The sequence below is a fragment of the Vidua macroura genome, chromosome Z (assembly GCF_024509145.1).
Source record: "Vidua macroura isolate BioBank_ID:100142 chromosome Z, ASM2450914v1, whole genome shotgun sequence".
In the NCBI taxonomy this organism is placed as follows: Eukaryota; Metazoa; Chordata; class Aves; order Passeriformes; family Viduidae; genus Vidua; species Vidua macroura.
The window spans coordinates 7833084-7855142 of record NC_071611.1 but is presented as its reverse complement, the minus strand read 5'-3'; the positions used below and the strand labels follow the sequence as shown (position 1 = coordinate 7855142).

At 38.2% G+C, this 22059-nt stretch overlaps 1 protein-coding gene across 9 annotated transcripts in view; it reads left to right on the top strand.

The window, feature by feature from the left end:
• The window catches only part of LOC128821686 (ubiquitin-associated protein 2-like), a 120411-nt gene that overhangs the window by 51645 nt on the left and 46707 nt on the right, over nucleotides 1-22059 (top strand). For 4 of the 9 annotated variants that reach the window (XM_054002877.1, XM_054002876.1, XM_054002884.1 and 1 more), the window contains exons 11-22: nucleotides 3793-3860; nucleotides 4945-5134; nucleotides 5869-6082; nucleotides 7525-7796; nucleotides 8752-8930; nucleotides 10022-10229; nucleotides 11406-11445; nucleotides 13981-14164; nucleotides 16740-16806; nucleotides 17511-17706; nucleotides 18957-19048; nucleotides 19945-19995. In XM_054002877.1, the coding sequence (XP_053858852.1) occupies nucleotides 3793-3860; nucleotides 4945-5134; nucleotides 5869-6082; nucleotides 7525-7796; nucleotides 8752-8930; nucleotides 10022-10229; nucleotides 11406-11445; nucleotides 13981-14164; nucleotides 16740-16806; nucleotides 17511-17706; nucleotides 18957-19048; nucleotides 19945-19995 (1761 nt within the window). The remainder of the gene's footprint in view (nucleotides 1-3792; nucleotides 3861-4944; nucleotides 5135-5868; nucleotides 6083-7524; nucleotides 7797-8751; nucleotides 8931-10021; nucleotides 10230-11405; nucleotides 11446-13980; nucleotides 14165-16739; nucleotides 16807-17510; nucleotides 17707-18956; nucleotides 19049-19944; nucleotides 19996-22059) is intronic. The other 5 variants (XM_054002878.1, XM_054002879.1, XM_054002883.1 and 2 more) reach the window with 3 other exon arrangements.

Sequence of the window (22059 nt, the reverse complement as noted above, 5' to 3'; positions counted from 1 at the left end):
AAAAAATTTTAGTATATTGAAATCTGCCTTGCAAATTCTGGCAAATCTGTTACAGAAGGGCCCTTATTGAATGTGGGCTTTTTAGGAATGCTATTAGTCCTCCCAGTCCGGGGCCAGATGCCATCTAGTGCCTTGATCAATGATTGGGAAGTAAAACTAAAGTAATTGCTTAATAAAATGTTTGTAAAGTACAAAATGTATTGGAATAGCATTTGAAAGTAAGCCAGACATGCAGTGAGATTTGGACCTCTACAGGATTTGAACTGTTGCAAATGAAAAATACTTTAATATAGCCAAGTATCCATGTGTTTTATAGGAATAAAGACACACTTTCAGAACAAGGGTCTGGAAAGCAGCAACTCAAAAATTTTCAGGATTGTAGTGGATGATGAAAAAAGAACAGCTCAGCATGAGCTGATACTGTATTAAAAAAGCTCCTATTGTAGTATTTTTCCCTGTTGGCACTCTTCCCCATCTCTTAGTCATTCTTGAGTTATGTTTCTGTATGTGGATGCTCTTGAACTTGATTCTTAAGTACCAAATCAAATTTCTTATTGCTTTTACACATGAAAAATTGTGTATAATAGCTGAAAATGTCTGATCAAAGATCCTTGAGAAGGGAGATTTTAGTTTAGGGAATCTGAAAGGGTTACTTTAGGAGCATATGATGGACTCTGGTTTTAGTCTAGCAGAGGTGTAGTATGAACCTGTGTCTGGAAAATGGATCCATGCATTTAAGTGTGTAATGAACAGTTCTAGTGGCATGACTATTGATTAAAAGAACCAAGGAAGCGGATCTATTTGCTGCCTGCAGGGAAAGATCAGATTTTTCTAAAAGAATATTTCTGTTTAAATGTGGTGTTCTCTAGTCAGATACAAGTTATGAGCAAGTGAGTGAAGTTTAACATTGTTTGACCCAAGAAGAATTAGGTCTTTGTGACCTAATAGCCCTGTCTGGTCCTTATCTTTTGCAGTATAAGTATTAAGCAAGTATAATATATTGTCAAGGTGCTATTAAATAGAGTGGAAACTGCTTGCAGTGAAAATAGGAGGTTGTGTTTTGTTAAAGGGATATTCAGGGCATTAACAATGAAGGACTAGACAAATATTGAGGTACTTTAGGTGGCTCTAGATTTTACTCTTAAAAGAAAGTATAGTTTAACTACAGCAACTATTCAAAAGGAAAGAAATAGAATAAATACAAATTGCTGGAAAGTGGGTAATGGCAAACATTTTCTGTAAAGTGTTGGTAGTGCTAGTTTTTATTTGAAACCACAGCAACACTTTTTTTTTAAAAAAGGAAAGAAAAAAAAAGTATGCTTTGGTAGAAGTTGTTTGTTTACTAGGAAGCAGCATGAGAAGTTGTTTTATTTTCTTTATCTTCATTACATCATACCAAAACAATAATAAGTTTTTTTAAAATTTCTGATTTGTTGATGTTGAGTTTCTGTGAGAATGCTGGAGTATATTTTCCTCTTCTCCTCACCATTCCTGTATTACTTTAGGAGCTGATAGCTAGTTGTCAAGTGCGTAGTCTGTTTGGTGATTGGAGAATGATTTTATCATAGGAGCAGGAGCTGGAAAGCACGGGCATTTCACTGCAGATGGAGGACATACCCTTGTGAGGCCAACACCAACAAATGGCTCACAACCATTCGTTCAGTTCTGGGAAAATGCCAGAGCCTCAGTGAAAGATTTGTGAGTGTAGTGTGAAGCAAGCATAATGGCTTGATTGGGAGCTGAAAATACTACTTCTGAGAAATACTAAATATATCTGGTAATAAAACTTTTCAGCTGCCACAGAACGAAATACGTGTTTTGATGAATGCTGTAATCCCTGCAGAGCACTGAATTAAGTGCTTGGTTGGACCTTTTGGCAGTGAGTTTGCCACAGGTTGTAGTGTAAATCTCAATGTAACTGAGCTGGTAGCTGGAGACTTCTGTTTGCATGCTGGTTCATCTATAGAGAGCATTTACTCTCTCATGCATCAAGCATGCATTTGCATTGTCACAAACATCCTCAGTCTCCTTAATTTGCTGAATTTTTGGGGTTCATCAGTATTTGTCCCTGGTTAGTCTTTTCCTGGGTTATGTGAGTGTAAGAAACTGTTGACATTACAAAGTATTTAATATTTAACCAAGGGATTGCAGACCATAGAGTGCTGCTTGTGCCATTAGCTGATCTCCTTGTGCCATGTAATGCAGGAATATCATAATACCCCAGAAAGTACAGTACACATTGCTCTAAAATAAAACACATCGTGGGGAAAGTGCTGAACAATAGAGGAACAACCTTTTTAACTGAAATGTACTTAAGTGGAATGTTCTTTCTTTGTTTTGGTCAGTACACAGAGTTGTGGGCTGTCAGCATTCATCTCAGGACAAGTGATCCAGAAATGAGGGATTAAAGTGCATTGTGTTGGCAGGAAGGGAAGGGTAAGAAATGGAGGGAGGAACTGTGTTAGGACCGATTTCTTCATGGTCTCATGTGCTCCTTGCAAGAGGTTGCTGGGAGAGTATGTGAAATATCTCTAATCTGCCTCTGAGTGATGATTTGCTCCCAGTCAGCCCTTTTGTGCCCTTCTTAAATCAACAGTGTTTCATAGGAGACCCCTATGAGATGTCCATGTTCAGAGATACACATGCTCTCAGTAGAGCTGCCTGTGGGATGGCAAATGAAATCACCTCATGTCTCTGATGTTCTTTAAACTGCTAGAAATGTATGCAGTTAAAAATGCACCATTCCTAGAAGACCTGTATCAAATGGCATATTCTAAAGGTATTCTTTGAATAGGTCAGTTATTCTTCAGTCAAAGACAAGGCTACTAAAGGAATTAAGGATGATTTTGTGAAAAGTAAATTTAAAATACAAACATTGTACATGCATAGCTCTGTCTTGCTAAACCTAACCTGTACTGTCTTAAGATCTATTCTGGTTTGCAAGTACTCCTGTCAATAAAACAAATTAGCCCTAGGAAGTTGTAGCTGTTCAACTACTAATTTTTAAATGAGAAAAAGTATTTAAAAACCCAGCAACATGGCAAAAAACCAAACCCCTCTTTTCCCCCAAAGTCCCAATCAGCTTCACTTCCCCAGGTATCTGTGCAAGTATCTCTCTGTATTGTAACAGCATGGTGAAAACAGTGCAGCTTTCCTCTATAGGTGGTCTGACTAGTTACATGAGTGTCAGCATGGCTCTCATTTTATTACTCTTTCCCAGCTCGTGCTCTCCGAGCACTCAGTTAAAGACGTTACTGTCTCTCCTAACAGAGCTGCCAAGAAGGAACCATGAATGCTGGTTCACTGAACTTACCTGTACTTACTTGCCTCTGCTGGTGGTGGGAGCTGAAATGTCAGATGCAAGGATACATGGCATGAGTGGGAGCAGTGCAAGGTGTTACCCTTGTGCAAAAAGATTTGTCAGAGTGGCTCTGTAGTGTCATAACTTGTCTGTGCATTGATGGCTGTCACATTAATTACTTTCTACTGGTGTATTTCAGTTAAACTGTTTCCCAGGCTGATGTAGTTAAATTGGTATACAGTTCTATCCTGGTGTGTGTTAGTAGGTCAAATTTCCTAACCCAACCCTCTAATTAAATAGGTACTTGATTCTGTGGAGAAGATTTTACTGAAGTTGGACTACATGTTTTTGTCTTTTTAAGCAGAGCTTCAGAGTAGCTGTTTGTAATGGTAGTTTGACTTTACTTTATTCTTGAAAGTGCATGACCAAAATGGAATTTTTGCAGGAGAGAAATGTGAGCATATTAAATTCTTCCCCCATTTCTTTTTCAGCTTTCTGAAACAAAAGTCTTCACTGCATCTTCTGTTCCAGCTGAAAATCATGTGACTGCTGGGCAAAGGTAAGCTCTTCTTCCATGTTTTCCCTATACTTTAAAAACCTTCTCCTTGATTAAGTAACGTTAGCTTGCACATATAAAATATTGAATAAAAACTCTGTCAGAGAATGGTCAAACTCATCTAAAAATTGAAAAAGCCTTGCTTGCAAATTGTTGTTTCTGTGAGTTCCTGAGTTATGTATTCTTGACTGTGAAAGTGGAGACAAACTTATCAAATGTGTGAGCATAACACATCTTCTGCATCAGAAGATGCTTACATTCCTACTTAGAGGCAGGAAGAAAAGTAGCCGGGAGGAAATTTTTTTTTGCTGTTGAAAAGGAAGCTTTGGCTTTAGTGTCCAGAAAATGGAAAGCCTGTCTTTGTAGATGCAGAAAGTGTTCAGAATGCAGTGCTTTGACAGATGTGTTAAATGAAAGCTTGCATTGGCAAAAAGGTGAATTCCCTGGTGAACATCACAATTACAAGCCTTTACTGACGATAGAGGGTTAAGATCAAGAATCAAAAATAGGTCAGTTGCTGCCTTCCTTTGCTTGCCTTTGTCTTCAAATGCCTTGCTGGTGATGTTGTGGAATCAGCTGCTTCCATTAGCTTCATGTTCCCGGAGAGCACATTAAAGTATAGTGATGAAGGCTTTGGTAGTTGGATAGCATGAGATCTGAAAACTAGATAGGCTAATGGTTCTAAATGTCCTGATTCTGCTGTACTGCAGCAAAATTTTCTGTATAATATGGATGTGATTTGCATGAGGCATGGTGTCACATGGTGTATAATTTATATTTCTTTCTTTCTTAAAGGTAGTATATTCATATACTTTTTGTTCTGTTCTTCCAGGGAATGTCCCTCAGATTGTTAGAAAATGTTTTAGTTCATCCACTCAAATTGGGATGGGATTTTTTTGTTTGTTACTTACTGGCAAAAAGCTCCCTTTCTCTCTCTTGTATGATAGACAAAAAACTTTTCAAAAGACTGCTAATCAGTAATAATTCTGTTGCTGGGATGGCACCTTTAGTATTGCTAGTGCTTTCCTCAGTGTCAGTGAAATTTAATCTCTGTGTTCATTCCAGCAAGTTTCACTTTGTCTTACAGCATTGATTTGGTGACACTGCTTCAAAAGCCAGTGACATCTACCCAAGAGACAGAAGGCAACTCATTTGAGTCTTCCCAGCAGCAGACCTTTGGCCAAGCCTTAGTATTCACAAATTCTCAGCACAGCACTCAGATGGCATCAGGAACAGGCAGCTCCAGTGCTGTAAACTCTTATTCTTCTCAAAGTCTGGTAAAACTATCTTATGCTTTCTAAATATTATTATTTCTAAATGTCATTCATTAGTAAATATTTCAGGTTAAGCAGTTTTTCCAGTGCTGGTCATATCATGAGGTGTTTTGGTATTTGTTGAAAAATGAAAATGAAGAATGTAATTCTTTCCTTTCAGCTCCCTCCTCCCTCAAAAAAAACCAAAAAAACAAAAAAACAAAAACAAAAACAACAACAACAAAAACAACAACAAAAAAAAAAAACCAAAAAAACCAACTTTTTTTCATTTTGCTGGTTGGTTATTTCTGCATTTACATGAAGTAGTTATATTAATTTTTGATTAGAGAGCAGATGTGCTCATTGCTTGCTGGTGTAGGATGAAATAATTTGTTTATAGTTAAGAGTTCTAGGCCAGAAAACAGATGTGTTATTTCCAAGCACATATTCAACTGCTTCTTGTGGAAGTATGCCTATTCCTGAGTCAGTTTTGAGGGTGGGAGATGAGGTATTTTTTCTCTAAAAATCGATCCAACTATTAGTAAATCAATGATATTTTAAGATGCATGGGTTCAAGTAAGTATTATTGTAATTACAGTAGTGGAAGTTTTTACTGGTCATTTCTTAGTAATCTAGATCTGAAAAGATTTTAGCTGCTGCCAGATAGCAGCTGTAGACATTGACCCTATGATCATTTTCAATTATTAGTTAAAATATTAACTCCACTCCTTCCCCTCTTCTTCTTTGTCTTTTGGTAGTCGGCAGTTCTTTGTTCTGGCTTTGGAGAGCTCAGATCTTCTAAATTGGCAAACTCTACTGGTTCCCAAATCTTGGACCAATTGAAATCACCGGGATTGGGTCAGTTTACCTCTCAACAAACCAATAGCAGTTCTGCCACCACTAGCACAGTTGCTGCGTCATCCTGGGATCTAAAACCACCTAGTACTCAGTCCTCAGTCCTCAATCAGTTTGGTAAGTGCTTTGACACAGGTTCTTCTCTCTTTCTCTTTATATTAGCCAGTAAGATTCTGTAGTGCCAATGATAGTTTAAAATTACTTTAATGAAAGACTTTTTCAAAAAAATTTCATCCTAGTAATACAATTACTTACAAAATTTTATGTGTTATTTTTATTTGCTGGTAATAAACATCACAAGTGTATCATAAACTAAGTTTTGTTAAGCTTAAGTCTATCTCTAAATGTCATTACATGTTTAAAGTTATTGAGCCTTCCAGGTAGTGACATCTTTGATTTAGTGTGCTTGAATATTTACATGGAATTTTGTTGGTGACTGTTTGTCAACAGATACTGGAAAATACCTATTTTCACTGTACCTATGCTGCTTTTAGCTGAGTGCAAAGTGGTGTACTTGTATTTCGTTTTTTCCCAAATTCTCTGTTCTAATCATTACATGAATTTTGAATGAGTAACTTTGTAATTTCTTCATAATGTGCATCACGCCTCAGCGTTCTTTCCGTAGTGTGCTGTGAAGGATTCGGGTTACTTGTTTTGTATATTTATAATTGTATGAATTTTTCATGTAATTGAGTAAAATTAGTAGCAACAGTGAGAATGACAGAAACTTCTTTTCTGTAGTGTTGTTCCTAGCAGTATCCTCACTGTGAAGAAGATAGCTCTTGTGTCTCTCATGTGTGTGTATATTTATGTGTAGATAAGCAACCATTGGTAGCAGTTGCTATCTTTGACATGCAGACATTCTAAAAAAAAATTATGTACATTTTAATGCTTTCTAATGGACTTCACCAACTGAATAAAAACCCCTTCACACTGGAAATGCTGGAGGTCTCTGTGGTGGTTGACCAGTGCTTTAGGTCACCACATGGCTTTCAGCATCCAAAAACTGTGAAAGGGAAGACTGGGGAAAAACCTGTTCATGTCCAGCATCTCTTTGATTCTCAGGTATTATGAGATGGTAGAAGACTTACTATTTTTTTTAAAATCTTCTCCTTTGCAGGGGAAGGGAATCCTAACTCATAATACCTCTAAACTGCAGCAAGTCTTTACCCCTTGGAAGTAATCACATTATATCAGCACAGTTAATTACAGTGAAGCTTGAAGTGTTTGATTAAAATAATCAGTAACCGTTTTTGAGGACTTGTGTGTGATAATATTGTGGCTGTGTAGATAGGTTTGTTGTCATGTTTTTGGAAAAAAACTAAATAATGCTTGGCCACAATTGTTTATTTAAAGTAGAAGATGTATCAGCTGTTGTCCTTATTAGTGTTAGAGTGGTAGTGATCCATGTAAAACCCCTGTAATGTCTGAAAAGACTTGCAAATGCTATAGAATCATAAGTATTAAGCATCACCTGGATTCTTACATAAAGAGTAGAACTGTGAAGAGCAGAGTTCAATGCCTTAATTTTGATATTTCTTTTTTCCAACACTGACCAGACTTTAAATCCCAGCCTGAGCCATCTCCAGTTCTGAGCCAGCTGACGCAGCGACAGCAACAAATGCAGGTGGTTCCTGTTCCACCTCCTGGGCTGGAGTCGTCCTCCTCCCAGGTAAAACTCCAAGAGCCATCATCAGTAGACACCTCTACAGCTGTTAGCAAAATATTACAGCTCCCTTCTATCTCTATGGATAACCAGGCAGTGACTGTTCATCAAACCCAGCAGAAACAGATAAAACCACCAAAAAGGAGGATAACTCCAGCATCCAAGGTGGGTAATTGAGTGATAGCTTGTCATTAGTAAACTTAAAAACTACAAAAACTTGTGGTCCAGCAGGACCAGGGCAGTGATTTGTCTCCTTGTACTGGGCACTGGTGAGGCTGCACCTCTGTCTAGTTCTGGGTCCCTCATACAAGGAAGATGTTGAGGGGCTGGAGCTTGTCCAGAGAAGGGAACAGAGCTCGGGAAGGACTGGAGCACAGGTCTGAGGAGCAGCTGAGGGAGCTACAGGGGCTCAGCCTGGAGAAAAGGAGGCTCAGGGGAAACTTGATCACACTCTAGAAATGAGGGTGTAGCCAGATGGAGATTGGTCTCTTCTCCTAGGTAACAAGTGACAAGACAAGAGGAAACAGCCTCGAGTTGCACTAGGGAAGGTTTAGATTGGATATTAGGAAAAATGTCATCACTGAGGGGGTTGTTAATCACTGGAGCAGGCTGCCCAAGTAAGTGAGAGAGTTTCTGGAATTGTTTAAAAGATGTGAAGATGTGATGCTTAGAGATATGGTTTGGTAGTACCGGCTTTAATAGTTGGACTTGATCTTAATGTTTTTGTCCAACCTCAATGATTCTATGATTTGATTCAGTATGTGTTTTATATAAATTGCTAGGGAGAAAGAGAGCAAAGATCTTGGTATATTTCTTATCTATGAAGCAGGATGTACTAAGCAGGATAGTTATTAGTTCCAAAATATTGTGATGATATCTTTTGCAAGCATGTAGCTGGTTGCTCTGTATGGAAAATGGCTGTTGCTGAGTGATTTTTAGATTGACTTAGTAGCCACAGTATGAATGTTGGTGGAGGGGGGAGGGATGTACAAAGATGATACTTTGTTATTGTGGAATAGTATGGTTTACTCCTTCAGCTCCAGATGAGAACAGAATCAGTGGATTAATTTCAAGTTGCATATGCATGCAAAGGAATTATGGCTTCTTTTCTTCCTTTAAGATTCCTGCCTCTGCTGTGGAGATGCCTGGATCAGCAGACATAACAGGGTTAAATGTTCAGTTTGGAGCTCTTGAGTTTGGATCAGAGCCTACACTCCCAGAGTTTGGATCAACTTCAAGCAGTGAGAATACCAACCAGGCGACCAACAATAGCTTATATTCAAAATCTGTAAAGTATGTGTGAGTTGCCCTCCTGCATTCTCAGGTGTTCTTGTAGGGGGTCAAGTTTGTGCCAAAAACATGACAACAGGGTTACAATGTAATGAAAAGAGAAAATATGATAACTTGTTTTCTGTGGACTGTATCTTAAATGATAAATTTCTGTTCTAATGATAATCAAAATCTCCCTGGGTGGGTAGATGTGAAGCTGGAGATGACATGAACATAAATAACCTTTTAATAAGCTATCCTTTATAGAATTTCTTTCATGTTAAATTGCCCTGATTTTCAAATGTTTTGGGGGTTTATTCCTCACTACCCATGTTGTTCTCCATCTGATCCAGCGGAGTTGACCTTTGTAACATATATGTGTATTAGTTAGTAGATGGCACCAGGTTACAGATCTGATGCTCCTACAGGATGAAGAAATGAGCAAAGAAGCTAGGCTTTCTGTATGCAGAAGCTCTCACTGAAATGCTACAACAGCCAATGATAAGTGCCAGTGTACCAGTAAACCAGTTTTAATTCCTTACTCATTGAAAAATTGGCATCAATAAAAAGCTTCCTGAAGTTAATTCAGAAATATTAATAAAAATGAACTTCCACATAACTTTTAGTTTTAGACATGATATTTAAACTAAGTGGACAATAAAACATTCCTGCATGTTTTAAAGTATTTTTTAGCTCTTTGCATAATTAATTCTGTAACATTAGAATTCTATTATAAAAATAATCCTATTGTTGTTATTCATTATATACCAGACTTTATCAATTCTGCTTGTTTAAAAAAGAAAGATTATGATCATTAATTTATTCTTGGAAAAGGTGGAAATAACATGACTGAAAAGTACTTGTGTGTTAATTCTTGTTTTTTTTGGGCTGGAATAAGGAAGGTGAATGGTGCTTAGTGCAGCTGATGTTTTGAAGCAGTGATTAGTGATAACCAAAGCAATATTATAATTTTTTTTTTTTGCATTCTTAGATTTTCTAATATAAATAGTATAGATTTTTCTGTATGTTTAAGGTAGTTCTAGATAGCTATATAGAACCTGATATTTTCATGAAGGTATTTGAAATACTTACCAAGATGATAAATAATTCTTTTTTTCCAGTGATTCTTTGAATACCTCTTTGCCAATATCCAATACAGTACAGGATTCCACCTACACAACGTCTGCCATCAGCTCTTCCAGTCTGACCTGCTCATCCCAGAGCACTAGCCCAGTAACAACTTCCTCCTATGACCACACTTCTGTGCATAGCAGGATAGCGTACCAAAGCTCCATGGCTCCATCTGAACCAAACCCTGTTGCAGTTACGGTGAGTTCATTACAAAAACAGGACCTAAGAAAACTCTTACCTGTGTTAGATTTGTATTCCCTGATACATTAATGCTGTAACCAAGCCAAGTGGTATTTTTGATTCCCAAGCCCACCCTCTTACTTGTTTTTGCTTTTCCTGGTGTGTAGTCATTTTTGGTAATACTGTATCTGGGATATAAGAGCATCTGATTTTGTGGGTGTTGACATCTTAAATTGTCTTTTGACCTTTTTTTTAGTAACACTTAAAATTCTACTTGAGTTTCCTTCCCTAAGCTAAGGAACTGTCTCTGTATGTAAATATTAGCTATGGTATTTTGCCATAGCTAATAACTTGACAGTTCCTATACAAATGTATTTTGTTTACTGAATTTACATGGCACCTAGCAAATGGATCCCAATTTTTTCTTGGCCCCTCCAGTATATTACTTTTCTGTTGTATTTAAACACCAGTGGGAATTAGTTTCATGTGCTATTTTAATAAGCATAAGAAGAGGTCTAATATAGGACAAAGAATCTCTTGGAAGATTCAAACACACCTACTGTCTTTGTATATGGAATGTAGGTTTGTTTTAAAAGAACTGAGTTTATTGAATGTTTTAGGAACTTGTGAGAGTTTGTAAGTTTATTTACTTCTGGCCTTTGTTATGTGTTGGCTCAGTCACACTTGTCTTCTGCACTAGCTCGTATGTACTGGTGAGGATCAAGCATAGACTATCCACTTCTGTACTCCAGCGTTATCCAAAAAACAACTGGTGCTTCTCAAGTCTTATCTTTCAATGGAAAAAAATTGGCGTCTCTGTGTAACTTGGATAGTTAAAATTGTGAGTTACATTAGATCAAAAGCACAACCATTTCCTATATGTTAATGCAATTCCTTCTTTCATATTGGTGTGAACCTGAAGTTTATGTTATATACAGTACATGGGAAGGTTTGCTGCTGATGGGTGTATTATGGGCAGTGTATGGGTTTCTCTATGTTCAGGACACCTTGCACTTGAGACAACTTTATGATGTAGTTTTTTTTTAAAGGCAGTAAAAATTTAGTTTTCTGCCTTGTTGTTCAATTTAGTATGAATATACAATTTTGCATGAAGCATGTTCAATGTGTGATTCAGTCTGAGCATTTAATATACCTCTAAAATGATTTGTTAATTCATTTCTTCTTTGTTTACAGAACGGGCACAGTGGTGTTAGGACACAGGCAACACTCAACAGTAAGTTTTCAAAGCTTGGTTGAGCACAGGACTTTCTGTTCATTCCTTGCTACTTGCTGTGCAAACAAGCGTATCAGTGACACTGGGTTTAAGGTTTTATATTGTTCTCCGTGATTAATTTATGGCTGACCCATTTGACTTTATTTGTGCTTGCCTAAAATGCTGCTTGCTTCTTGACTACAACTGAAATATGAAGGCAGGTCTATTAAATCTACAAACCTAAACAACCTTAGGATTAGAGAAGCTGCTTTGCTGTTGTGTTTCCTTTTGAATTTACAAGTCAGAAATTATTTAAAATAAAATAAAATTAGAAATAAATATTAATTTTTTTAGCAGTTCTTCCAGTTCTGAGCTGGGAAGCTGCAAATAGCATTTAGCTGTAGTGAAATGAAGTCACATTCTTTGAGTGCACCTCTCACTAGGTATAGTTCTATCTCTGCCCTGTTAGAAGCCTGTGGGATATAAAGATGAGAAACACATTCCCTCTTCTGAGTTTCTTAATACCTTGCAAACATTACTTCAGTATTGACTCTGGTATAAGTGTTAGTTTCTTCATCTTGGCCTGTTTCTAATGTAGCATGGACCTGTACCAGGCCAGCAATTCTCTACTTGGAGTTAAAATAATTAAAGTATAGTATTCACTCTTCTGATCTTTGTGCTGCTCCATGGAAGTTTTCAAGGGCAGTGGTGTGAATTAAAATCTTTTGGAATTCCAACACCTCAATTTTAGGTCTAACCTCCTCTTAAACATCTCTTCAGGTAGATCATTAGTGGGTCAGTGTTTTGTTAATTCCAAGTTGGATTTAAAGGAGCAGGAGTGTACATGCTCCAAGCTTTTCAACACAAGAACTTTTCTAGTGTTGTGTACAGAGTTAATAAACAATTTATGAAATTCACTACAGAACCTGTCCTTTTTTCTAGAGAAAACAAAGATCTGACTATTCCTAATACTTTTGTGTTCAGTAATGGCTTTACTAGTCTCTTTTCTTATACCAGTTCTCCTTTGAGAGCATTTCTGTTTTCTTCTTCCATTGACTTTGTTTTATGCATCCAAATGGTTTTGAATTTGTCTTAACTTTTGTAAGTACTTTCTCCCTTCTGTATGTATTATAATGTTTTCAGTGATTCACCTCTCTTCTTCGCTGTTCTTCTTTAATATCCAAATCTCAAGTTTCCTAAATCCTTAATTCAAAGTACAACTGATGTGTTTTACTCCTGACCATTGTACTTGTCTCCTGCTTTTCTTTGTCTTGCACATTGCATTCAGGCATCTTGAAGGAGATCTTAAGATCGTGATTCTGTCCCTTATGTTAAGGACATCTACTTTTACTTCAAGATGGGAATCCTGCTGTTAATATACTGGCAGTTTTAAATGTCATTTACTCCTTTTTTTATATGAGTTTTACCAGGAGTTACTAGGTGATATAGTTGCTGCCTTCATAACCGTGTTTGTCACTTGGATTTCCTTCTCTTTGAGGCTATACTTATTGCCAAGGCCAGGACCTTTTACTTCCTGTTTGCATTGCAACCCAACAACCTTTGGTCATTTAGCTAGGAAATCAAATCCATAAAGTGAACAAACTCTAATATATAACTTCCAAGTGTGTATTTGATTTTTGTTTGATGACCAATCTAAAAGTGTCTTCACATACATTACAAGTTAGTGATGATCCACTAGGTAGTGGTCCCTGGTGTGGTGTGGGAACATGGCCCAGCAGAAGGTAGGGCTCAACTCTTTTCCGAGTTTTTTTTGGTGAGTGAGTGTCTCTAATTGTTTCTTATTTTTTGTAGGAGTAGAAGTAAGTGAAACAGCTGGGAATCATGTTGGGCAATAGAATTTTTAGGCATCTTATCACAGTATAGTGATCCTATAAACAAGTTTTTTTCTGTGTAGCCTAAAAAATGTGAGATGAAACCTAACACTTTTTAGTTTCTAAGTAAAGTGAGTCAATATTTGACAGTTCCTCAGCCATAAAAAATGCTTAATGTGTGCTCAATTCTGGCCTTTCATTGTAGCTTTTTTCATTCTCTTGCAGTACACTTTTGACTGAATATACTGAAGTTATAAGTTATCTACCCCTGTACTCCAGCAATCTCAGTCTCCATCCGCAAGGGTGCTGTGTAGGTCTGAATGAAGAAGCAGAGCTGTAGGTGAAACTAGATTTGTACAGTGCCTTGAAAAGGCAGAAATTACTTGTGTTTGCTGAACCAAAAGCAAGAAATTTTAGAATTACTTGTGAGTGTAAGTTAGTAATCCAGATAGTGGCAGGTGAAGTGCAGAAGACAGTTGTTTACTACATGTGTAGCAGTGATAATTGTAAATTTATTATAAGTAGAGAGCTTAAAGGGAAAAAATAGTAGTTCAGTTGTGTTTGAATCTTCCTTCATATCCAAATTGCTTGATGTGGTTACCAGTTCTTAATGGTCAGATATTTGCAGACCAAGGGGAGAATGCTACTGTGTTCCTGCCACCTGGGCTGGGATGTCAAGTATGCTGGAATTTTAATTTGGATGTTTCTTTTTAACTTGTTGCAGCTATTTCATCAGTTGCAGCACCTAAGACAGAGCCTTCTCCCTCGCTACCTTCAGCTGGTTCTCTGCCCAGTGTGGTGTCTACCACGGCCTCGCTTCTGTCTTCAGCATCGCAGCACGTGGCAGCATTGCCCAGCTTGCCTCAGTCCAGTGATCTGGCCAGCAGCTCACTCTCCCAGCTGAGCAGGTACAGTAAAGCTGTGGTAAACTGAGGGGGTCAGTTTTGAGGACAGGACAGGTGTAAGAGTGGTTCCATATGGGGCTGGAAGGCACCAGGGGTCCCTTTTCTGATGTGAACCAGAATTAGGAGAGAGATTCAGAGGACAACAAAAGGCAGCTCTGGGCTGCCTTCTAATGGCAGAGCAGCTGCTGCCCTCAAGCTTTTATGATACATATAGAACTTTGTGTTTCAAGAGGTTTGCTTCAATTTAGCTGATTACTAAATCAGCTAAATTGAGTCCCCCAGATTATTTTTCCTACTTTGTGCCTGCTGTTTTTGTTCAATGTTATATGTTTGAAATTATTCTTTAACAGTTTACTACATGGCAAGTTTGAAATAGCGTAGTTTCATTTGTATTTGTATTTCTTAAAATTAAAACCCAGAAATAATCTCAAAGGGAAACTGTATGCATTCTCTTTTTCTAAGATATTTCCTTAAGATATTTCAAAATATCAGTTTGATATTCCTGGAAGTGCATCTAGCAATTCAGCTCTTTTGCACTGTCTCTCTGTTTTTCTGAATGCCTGTTACATCCTCAGTCAGGTTGATGCCTTAGGATTTTAGCTTTTACATTTTTCATTTATTTGTAATCCTGCAGTTCTTTAGTGTATATCTCTAAACTCCATATAGAGTGTTAGCTACTGTCTTCACATTTTGGTTAGACAAAACAATTTCTCTCTAGGTCTGGGATTCAAGGAGACCTTATTGTCTCAGGCCCTGGAAAGTATAAACAAAAGTGAGATGGTGGGGAGCAAACTTGGGGTAAATGACTTCATTACCTGAAGCTGTAATTGAAAGATTAATTGCCAATATGCAAATGGACCAAACTTAAAAAAGTGTGAAAACTCATGACTGGTCATCAGTGTCTGGGCGTAGCCCCTGGGGAGGCTTCATCTGCTCCTAATGGACCTGAAGGCCCTCCAATAAATATAATCACTTTTTATTCTTTTAATTTTGTTTGGCCTCTGGTTTTAGGGAAGCCCAAAAAAGGCATCAAGGTGACAATCCTGAAGCTGTATTGATTGAGTTACATTTTTGATATTTACCTTTGTACTGTATTTGTTAATACAGGAAACTGATTTGGGATATCAGGGAGTTTTTTTTTTTTTCCCTGTTTCACAACTAGGACATAGTTTATTTTCTTTTAACACTCTACTATTTTTTGTTGAATAAAATAGTAAATATGTTGAACAAGAACTATTCCCTTTACATTGGTCACATTTCCCCACAATGGTTTGTCGAAAAGCTGTGTAAATGGATAGAAATTTCAACTGGAAGTCAATGCTGTTGGACAGGTACAAAGTTTCAGCCATCGTCAGGATACCTGAAATCCAAAAGTGTCTGACTTGGTAGAGCTGATGGCTGTCATCTGTGTCTCTACCATAGGTCAGATGGTGAATTAAGACTTACCAAAGGAGCTGGGGAGAGTGGGTGAGGGAGTGGTACAAAACTCTTATATTTCCCTTGCTGCCTGAAGTGATGTTGTTCCAATTCCTGCAGAAGGGGGACAATTTTGAAAGTTAACCTATGAAACTGTGAAAGTTTATTCTGGGCCCGTGCCTTGACCTACCAGAAGCATTTGCTCTTAAATTAGGTCATGTAATGAAGCTGTCAGCTTTGGTATGAAAACTGTGTTTTCCTGTGACTATTTCCATAGACAGCACTAAACTCATTTTGTTATTAGTATCTCTCCTACTTCTTATTTAATAAGGAGGGGGTTTTTTTGAGCACTAATCTATACACGTGTTTTATATCTTCATTTTGGTTACCTTTGTTCTATGTTGGTTCAGTTTATTGCATACTTTATACAGTAGGTTGCATTCTTGACCTTGAATAAAAGGTATAACTTGTCAGTTTAAATGTTCAAATGCCAGTTTCAGTCACCTTTCAGGGAGACATTTGAAGATCTCTGGGTGAATTATGGGGCAGGTACCCCACAGTCCTAATTGGTTGAGTTAATGTTATGCAACTCAAAATGTGAGAAACAGCACAGTGAGTCAAACCAAAGCACTGCCTCAGTTTAAACCTCTCCCCCATGGTAAGCAGCAGCAGAGAGAGAATGAGAAACCAAGCTTGTGCTTGTGTGAACCTTGTTTTGATCTTGGACTTCATGTGTCATGGTGTCATCGCTATTTGATTCCTGAAGCAGCTATAGTTTTTCTAAAGATACAGTAAATTGAAAAATACAAATGAATGGAGTTTTAGATGTTTCTTCTTAATAATAATGACTCTGTACTTGATTTTTTTTTCATTAAAAAGTAGTATGGTACTAATTAAAGGGAAAAGTGCCTGTAGAGGTGTCTGTATTCATACAGACACATATACATACACATACATGTAAGAGTGTGTGTATGTATATGTATACATATGTATGTGTATGTATACACACACTCTTATATGTAATTTTTTCTTTAACTACTCTGTTACTGTAGGTGTGCACACACACCTAGAATTTTAATTCTTTAAGTAATGCCCTACTGCATATCTGTATTTGTTAAAAAGGGAAAAGTAATTTTATAAATTCTTTACAATTTCCTTCCAGCTCCCTTTCCAATCATCAAACCAGCCTCTCTCCTGCCTCAGTGTTGTCTTCAGGCACATCACATGTGGTAAGTCTTGTTAGTATTGAAACAAGTGTTTGGCAAATAGTCAGTTTATCTCATAAATAGGACCATCTCTTAAAGTTGGATGTGTCTCAGTACCCCAAGAACCAAAAGAAGAGCTTTACTTCAGGGAAGGAGGACTGTCAGCCCTCTAGTGGGGAAAAAGTGATTACCACTTCTGATTTATACTAGATCAGGAATAGCTATGACAGAGACCTGCCAGTCACACAGCTGAGGGAAATTGTCATGCCAGCTAAGGGGGATGAAATAAAAAAAAATTGCTTATAACTAGTTTATTACAAAACAAAACAAAAATGAACTTCAAAATGGCAATCTGAAATGTCTCCAAATGTGGACTGTTAGCAGTCTGCACTGGAGAGGTTAGCTGACAAAATGCAGGTGATGGAATGATATATATTACGTTTGAGTTACTGTATTATAATTTTGTGGCGGTATAGCAATTTGAGTTTAGCTTTCATACAATAATTTTCTTCAAATCACAGAAGCATCATAAGCATGCTTGCTTGGTACATAGATAATGCATATCTTTTGCATGTGCTGCTGTTACTTTAGAAGTTTTTTTGGGGTGTTTTTTTGTTTTGTTTTGTTTTGTTTGTTTGTTTGTTTTTCTTTTTTTCCCCTTTTTCCCAGCATCTTCCACTGTGGTTTATTTGCTCTGTGATCCTCATTCTTTTTGTCTCCTTTTCTAGCACACTAGTATTGAGAACACAACTTCGCTCCAGCCCTCAACAACCTTTTCAACTGCTTCAACCTCAGCCACTAGCACCACCTCCTCGGTTGTCAGCATGGCAAGCAGTATGAACACTACAAACAGCCTTGGCCTGAGTGTTACCAGTGTGTCTATACCGGCTGCTACCACACGGGCAGCTCCCTTAGTGTCTTCAGGTTGGCAATATTGACAGATCACGTGGATAGACAGAGGATTTCAGTCAGCAGGGCTATCAGTTGAGCATCTCATCCGCCATAACAACGCTAAGAAGTCTACACTCTTCACTGGCACTTCCAGCATGCTGTATTTGCTGGCTTATGAAATAAAGTTGCCTGGTTTTATGTATTTGAAATATTTGTTAGGGTGTTACGTGGCATTTATATAGCAAATTCCATCCCCAAAGCGCTTTATAAATGCAACACCAGAGCAGTTCTGACTTGGGAAGTTTTGGGCTAGAAAATTCATCCAGTTTGTGTTCCAAGCAGTGATTAGCTCCTGACTATGGCTTCACATAAGCTTTAGTTTCAGGCTGCTCTGTGACTTGTAGTCATTTGGCAGTATCAAAATATACTGCAGTGGCCTCATTATCATGTGTCACATCCCTACTGCCACTTCTACAGAAAAGAAAGAAATGTCTGGGTCATTGCACAGAAAATAGCACTTCAGAAGGAGGGTCCATGGAGAAGGAGGGCTGGGAGGCTTCTTGCACTGAAGTGGAAGTCATGCTAAATTTTCTTTCTTCTCTGATGATCCTGAACTGCTAAAAGGAAATCTTACAGAGAGAAGTGAGTGACGTATTACTAAGGATCAGGCTTAGTTACAGAATTATTTCTCATTTCTATAGCTTATAAATGAAGTGTCTTTTGACTGGCCAAAGTGCATTGTTCTTTTACTGTTCTGCTTCCTAGCACTGCTTCATGAAGGCAGCTGAAACCATTTCAGTCTTCTCTTTGCTATTCCTAGCTGTAGTAAGTCACCCACAGAAAGCATGCTGGCTTTTCAGTCTATTGCTGGTGATAAAGGGAATGCATTGACAGAGCAGGAAATGAAAGGAGAGAATTAGCTCTCTCAGATTGAGAACAATTTCTAAATTTGCCTTCAGGAAAGAACTGAGCAAAACAGAAGTTTTGTAATCTTGTAATCCTTGTATTCTTGCAATTCTTGTAATCCTCTTTGGCAAAGTAAATTACAAATTCAGGCTATTCTGTGAAGGACTGTTTTCAGGAGAAAGTAGCCTGTGCTTTCCCTCCCTTGAGACATGGTTAAACTCTTCAGGCTATTTTGAGCATATTCATCAAACAGCACAAAATCTCCTCTTTTAATCTAAGATGGTGCAGCTGCCACAACTTGTGAGCTGTCTTGTCTCAATGCTGAAGCCTTTTCTTTTCTAAAGGCTTGTTAAAGTGTCTATATTTTGGTTCTACAGGCAAAGCACCCCCAAACCTGCCCCAAGGTGTACCACCCTTGTTGCATAACCAGTATATTGTGGGACCTGGAGGACTTCTGCCTGCCTACCCAGTAAGCAGTTTCATTGTTTCTCTTTGATTTCTTAGCCCTTGGCGCAAGTGGGCCCTCCAGACCTGCTACTGTCTATGCCAAGTTATTTCTGGTGGCACATGTTACACCTGGAATTCTTGTTTCAAATGCTAAAGAACATCTGAAATGCGTTCAGTAGAGGCTTACTGTTGACTGTAAACTGCAGAGCTTCTGGAGCAGACCTGATCTGGCTACTGTTGAAGCTAAACATGGGTGTGGCTATGGTTTTCAGTGGTAACAGGTTTTAGGCCCTTTGAATAAATTTAGGCTACTTTAGGTTTGTGTCACTGGAATGGATTTGCCATAGCAGTGACTGAAATGTGCCATGTGTCCTGTCTGTCATGATTTGAAAGACTGCACGTAGCTTTTTGATGTCTGACCAACATCAACGTATTTTTGGTTATCTGTTTTTTTTAATCCGAACCTTTATATCAGTAACTTTTCTATATCAAACGGAATATGAGGAGATACCCAGGAGGTTGTGTTGTGGTCAAGTCATCAACTCTTTAATCTTAATGCTCTTTGAAGTATTGATTACAGCAAAGACGGCTGTTGTTCTTACTCCAAAATCTGAATGCCCGGTAGATTTTTTCATAAATTCAGGAATGATGTGTCTGTGAAAACTGTGTTGAAGATGGGACAGTCAAACTCTCCTCAGAGGATGCTGTCACCAGGAAACAACATCAGAGTGACAAACCTTTCTAACTTCAGTTCTACTCTCCTTGAAATGCTGCAGTGCCTCATGATAGCACAATGCGACATACGACTGTAGACCTTTAACACAGACTGGGCTTAAGTCAAACTCAGTTCAAAGCCCCAAACTGATCAGTATCAGAAAAAAGTGTTATAATGATGTTGTATTTTTATCTGTCTTTAAGCAGATTTATGGTTATGATGATCTCCAGATGCTTCAATCCAGACTGCCAATGGTAAGTAAATGACTTACTTAATTTTAAAGAAATTGTCTTCACTGTTGATCATTTGTGCCACATAAATTGATTCATTTAACAGTGGTTAAGAGCTTTTCCTTATGTTCTGTATTCTTTCTTTTGAAATTTATACAAGGATTATGTAAATTGATATAGAGCAACTGTTGCATCATACATTTGTCCAGCTGCAAAATCTCTAAATAGACACAATTGTGCTCTGTGCTCCTGAGTGGAGAAATGTCAAATTTTTGCAGCAGCATGATGACATTTCGTTTAATCTAGTTGAAGTCCTAAGTGTTTTCTTTTATCAAGAGGTAAGGTTGAACAGCAAGTACACAAGTTGGTAGCCAGTAGGTGTGTCTGAGATTTTGGATGTTATCATAGGTATCGATCTTTGCATATACATCATGGCAACAAATGCAGGTGAGCTGCAGGAGGGAGAGTGTACACAGTTTTTTTCCTTATCTGGATCCAGAATGGCATATGAGACAGGCTGAGCTTCCAGATAGATTCAAAAAGGGCCTCAATCTAGATTGCAAAATGATAAAGAATTTTCCTATCAGATATGTAGGGTAAGGAACTTGGAGAGAAAATTTGCTAGTAAGTAGCTGAGAACAGTTACATACTAGAGTGATGTGGTGTATCTGTAGAGGCAGAAATGGAGCAGTGAGCAGTGATCTGAGAAGACTGGATGAATGCCATAATGTAAGGCAAATAAGTACCAGGTATTCCATGTAGAGCTTGGAGCAGCCGGGGTCAGATAGTTTAAAGGTTAGTACAGGGATGACAAAGTCCTGTCAGACTGCAGACCCTGAATTTAAAAAAACTCAACGTTGAGCACATAAATAAAGACTTTTACTAGAGGAAGTTGTGATACTTGAGGAACTGTCAACTGAAATGCATGGAATTATCTTTATGGCAACAAGATGCAACATATTTGAAGTTACAGGGCCAGGAGACACATATTGTAATGTGTTAACAATGCCTAGATGCCTGGTGACCACCAAGGTGCTCTATGACTCCCCACCTCATCTAGTCAAGGGAGAAAATACATCCTGAGAGGCATGTGGAGTGAGATAAGTACAGGGAGAAATTACTTGCTGGTTGTAGTCATGGACAAAAGAGACATGGCTTGGGGAAATTAGTTTAACTCATTAGCAATCAAATCAGGGCAATTAGCAAGTAGATAAAGGAATAAAACCAAATCTACAGAACACCTTCCCTTCACCTCTCATGTTTTCCTGGACTCAGTTTCACTCATGATTTTCTCTACCTTCATCTCCCAGGTGGCATAGGAGGATGGGAAATGGGACTGCCTCCTGTGCCATCACACTTCTGCTCCTTCCTCCTCACACTCTTCCCTGTTCCCATTTTGGTTCCATAGTCCTCCAAAACTTAGCACAAGTCCTAAAATAATTTATGTTGAAAGAGGTAATGTGATTGCAAGCAATTCTGCCATAGGAAGGGAAACTTTCATCTGGATCACATTGCACAAAACCCCATCCAGTCTGGTCTTGAACACTTCCAGGGATGTGGTAATCTAGCGAACTCTAGGACAATGTTCCAGGGCCTTACAGTCCTCATAGTAAAGAATTTCTCCCTAATGCCTGATATAAACCTACTCTCTTTTAGTTTAGAGACATTCCCGGTAGACCATTGCCTATCAGTGCAAATGCTGTTCAAAATTCAGTTTGCTTCTTTTTGGTAAGGCCCATTGAAATGGTAAAAGGCTGCAGTAAGGTCTGCCTGGAGCTTTCTCTTCATCAGTCTAAATAAAACTTGTAACCTATCTTGATAGCAGAAGTGCTCTGATGCTCTGATTGTGTTTGTAGCCCTCTAGTGGAACCTCACCAATAAGTCCGTGACTTCCCTGTCAAGAGGCTTTCAGATAGAATAATCGGGAAGGGACCTGCAAACTACTGAGGAAACCAGGGCTCAAGACATAATTTTGATGACCATATCTAACACATAGTGATGTTACTCCAAAGAGGATGATGAGAGATCCAGTGTGGCCAGGTGCCAGTGAGAAGAGAGAGCAGGGGATGTTCAGAGCCGTGCTTGGAG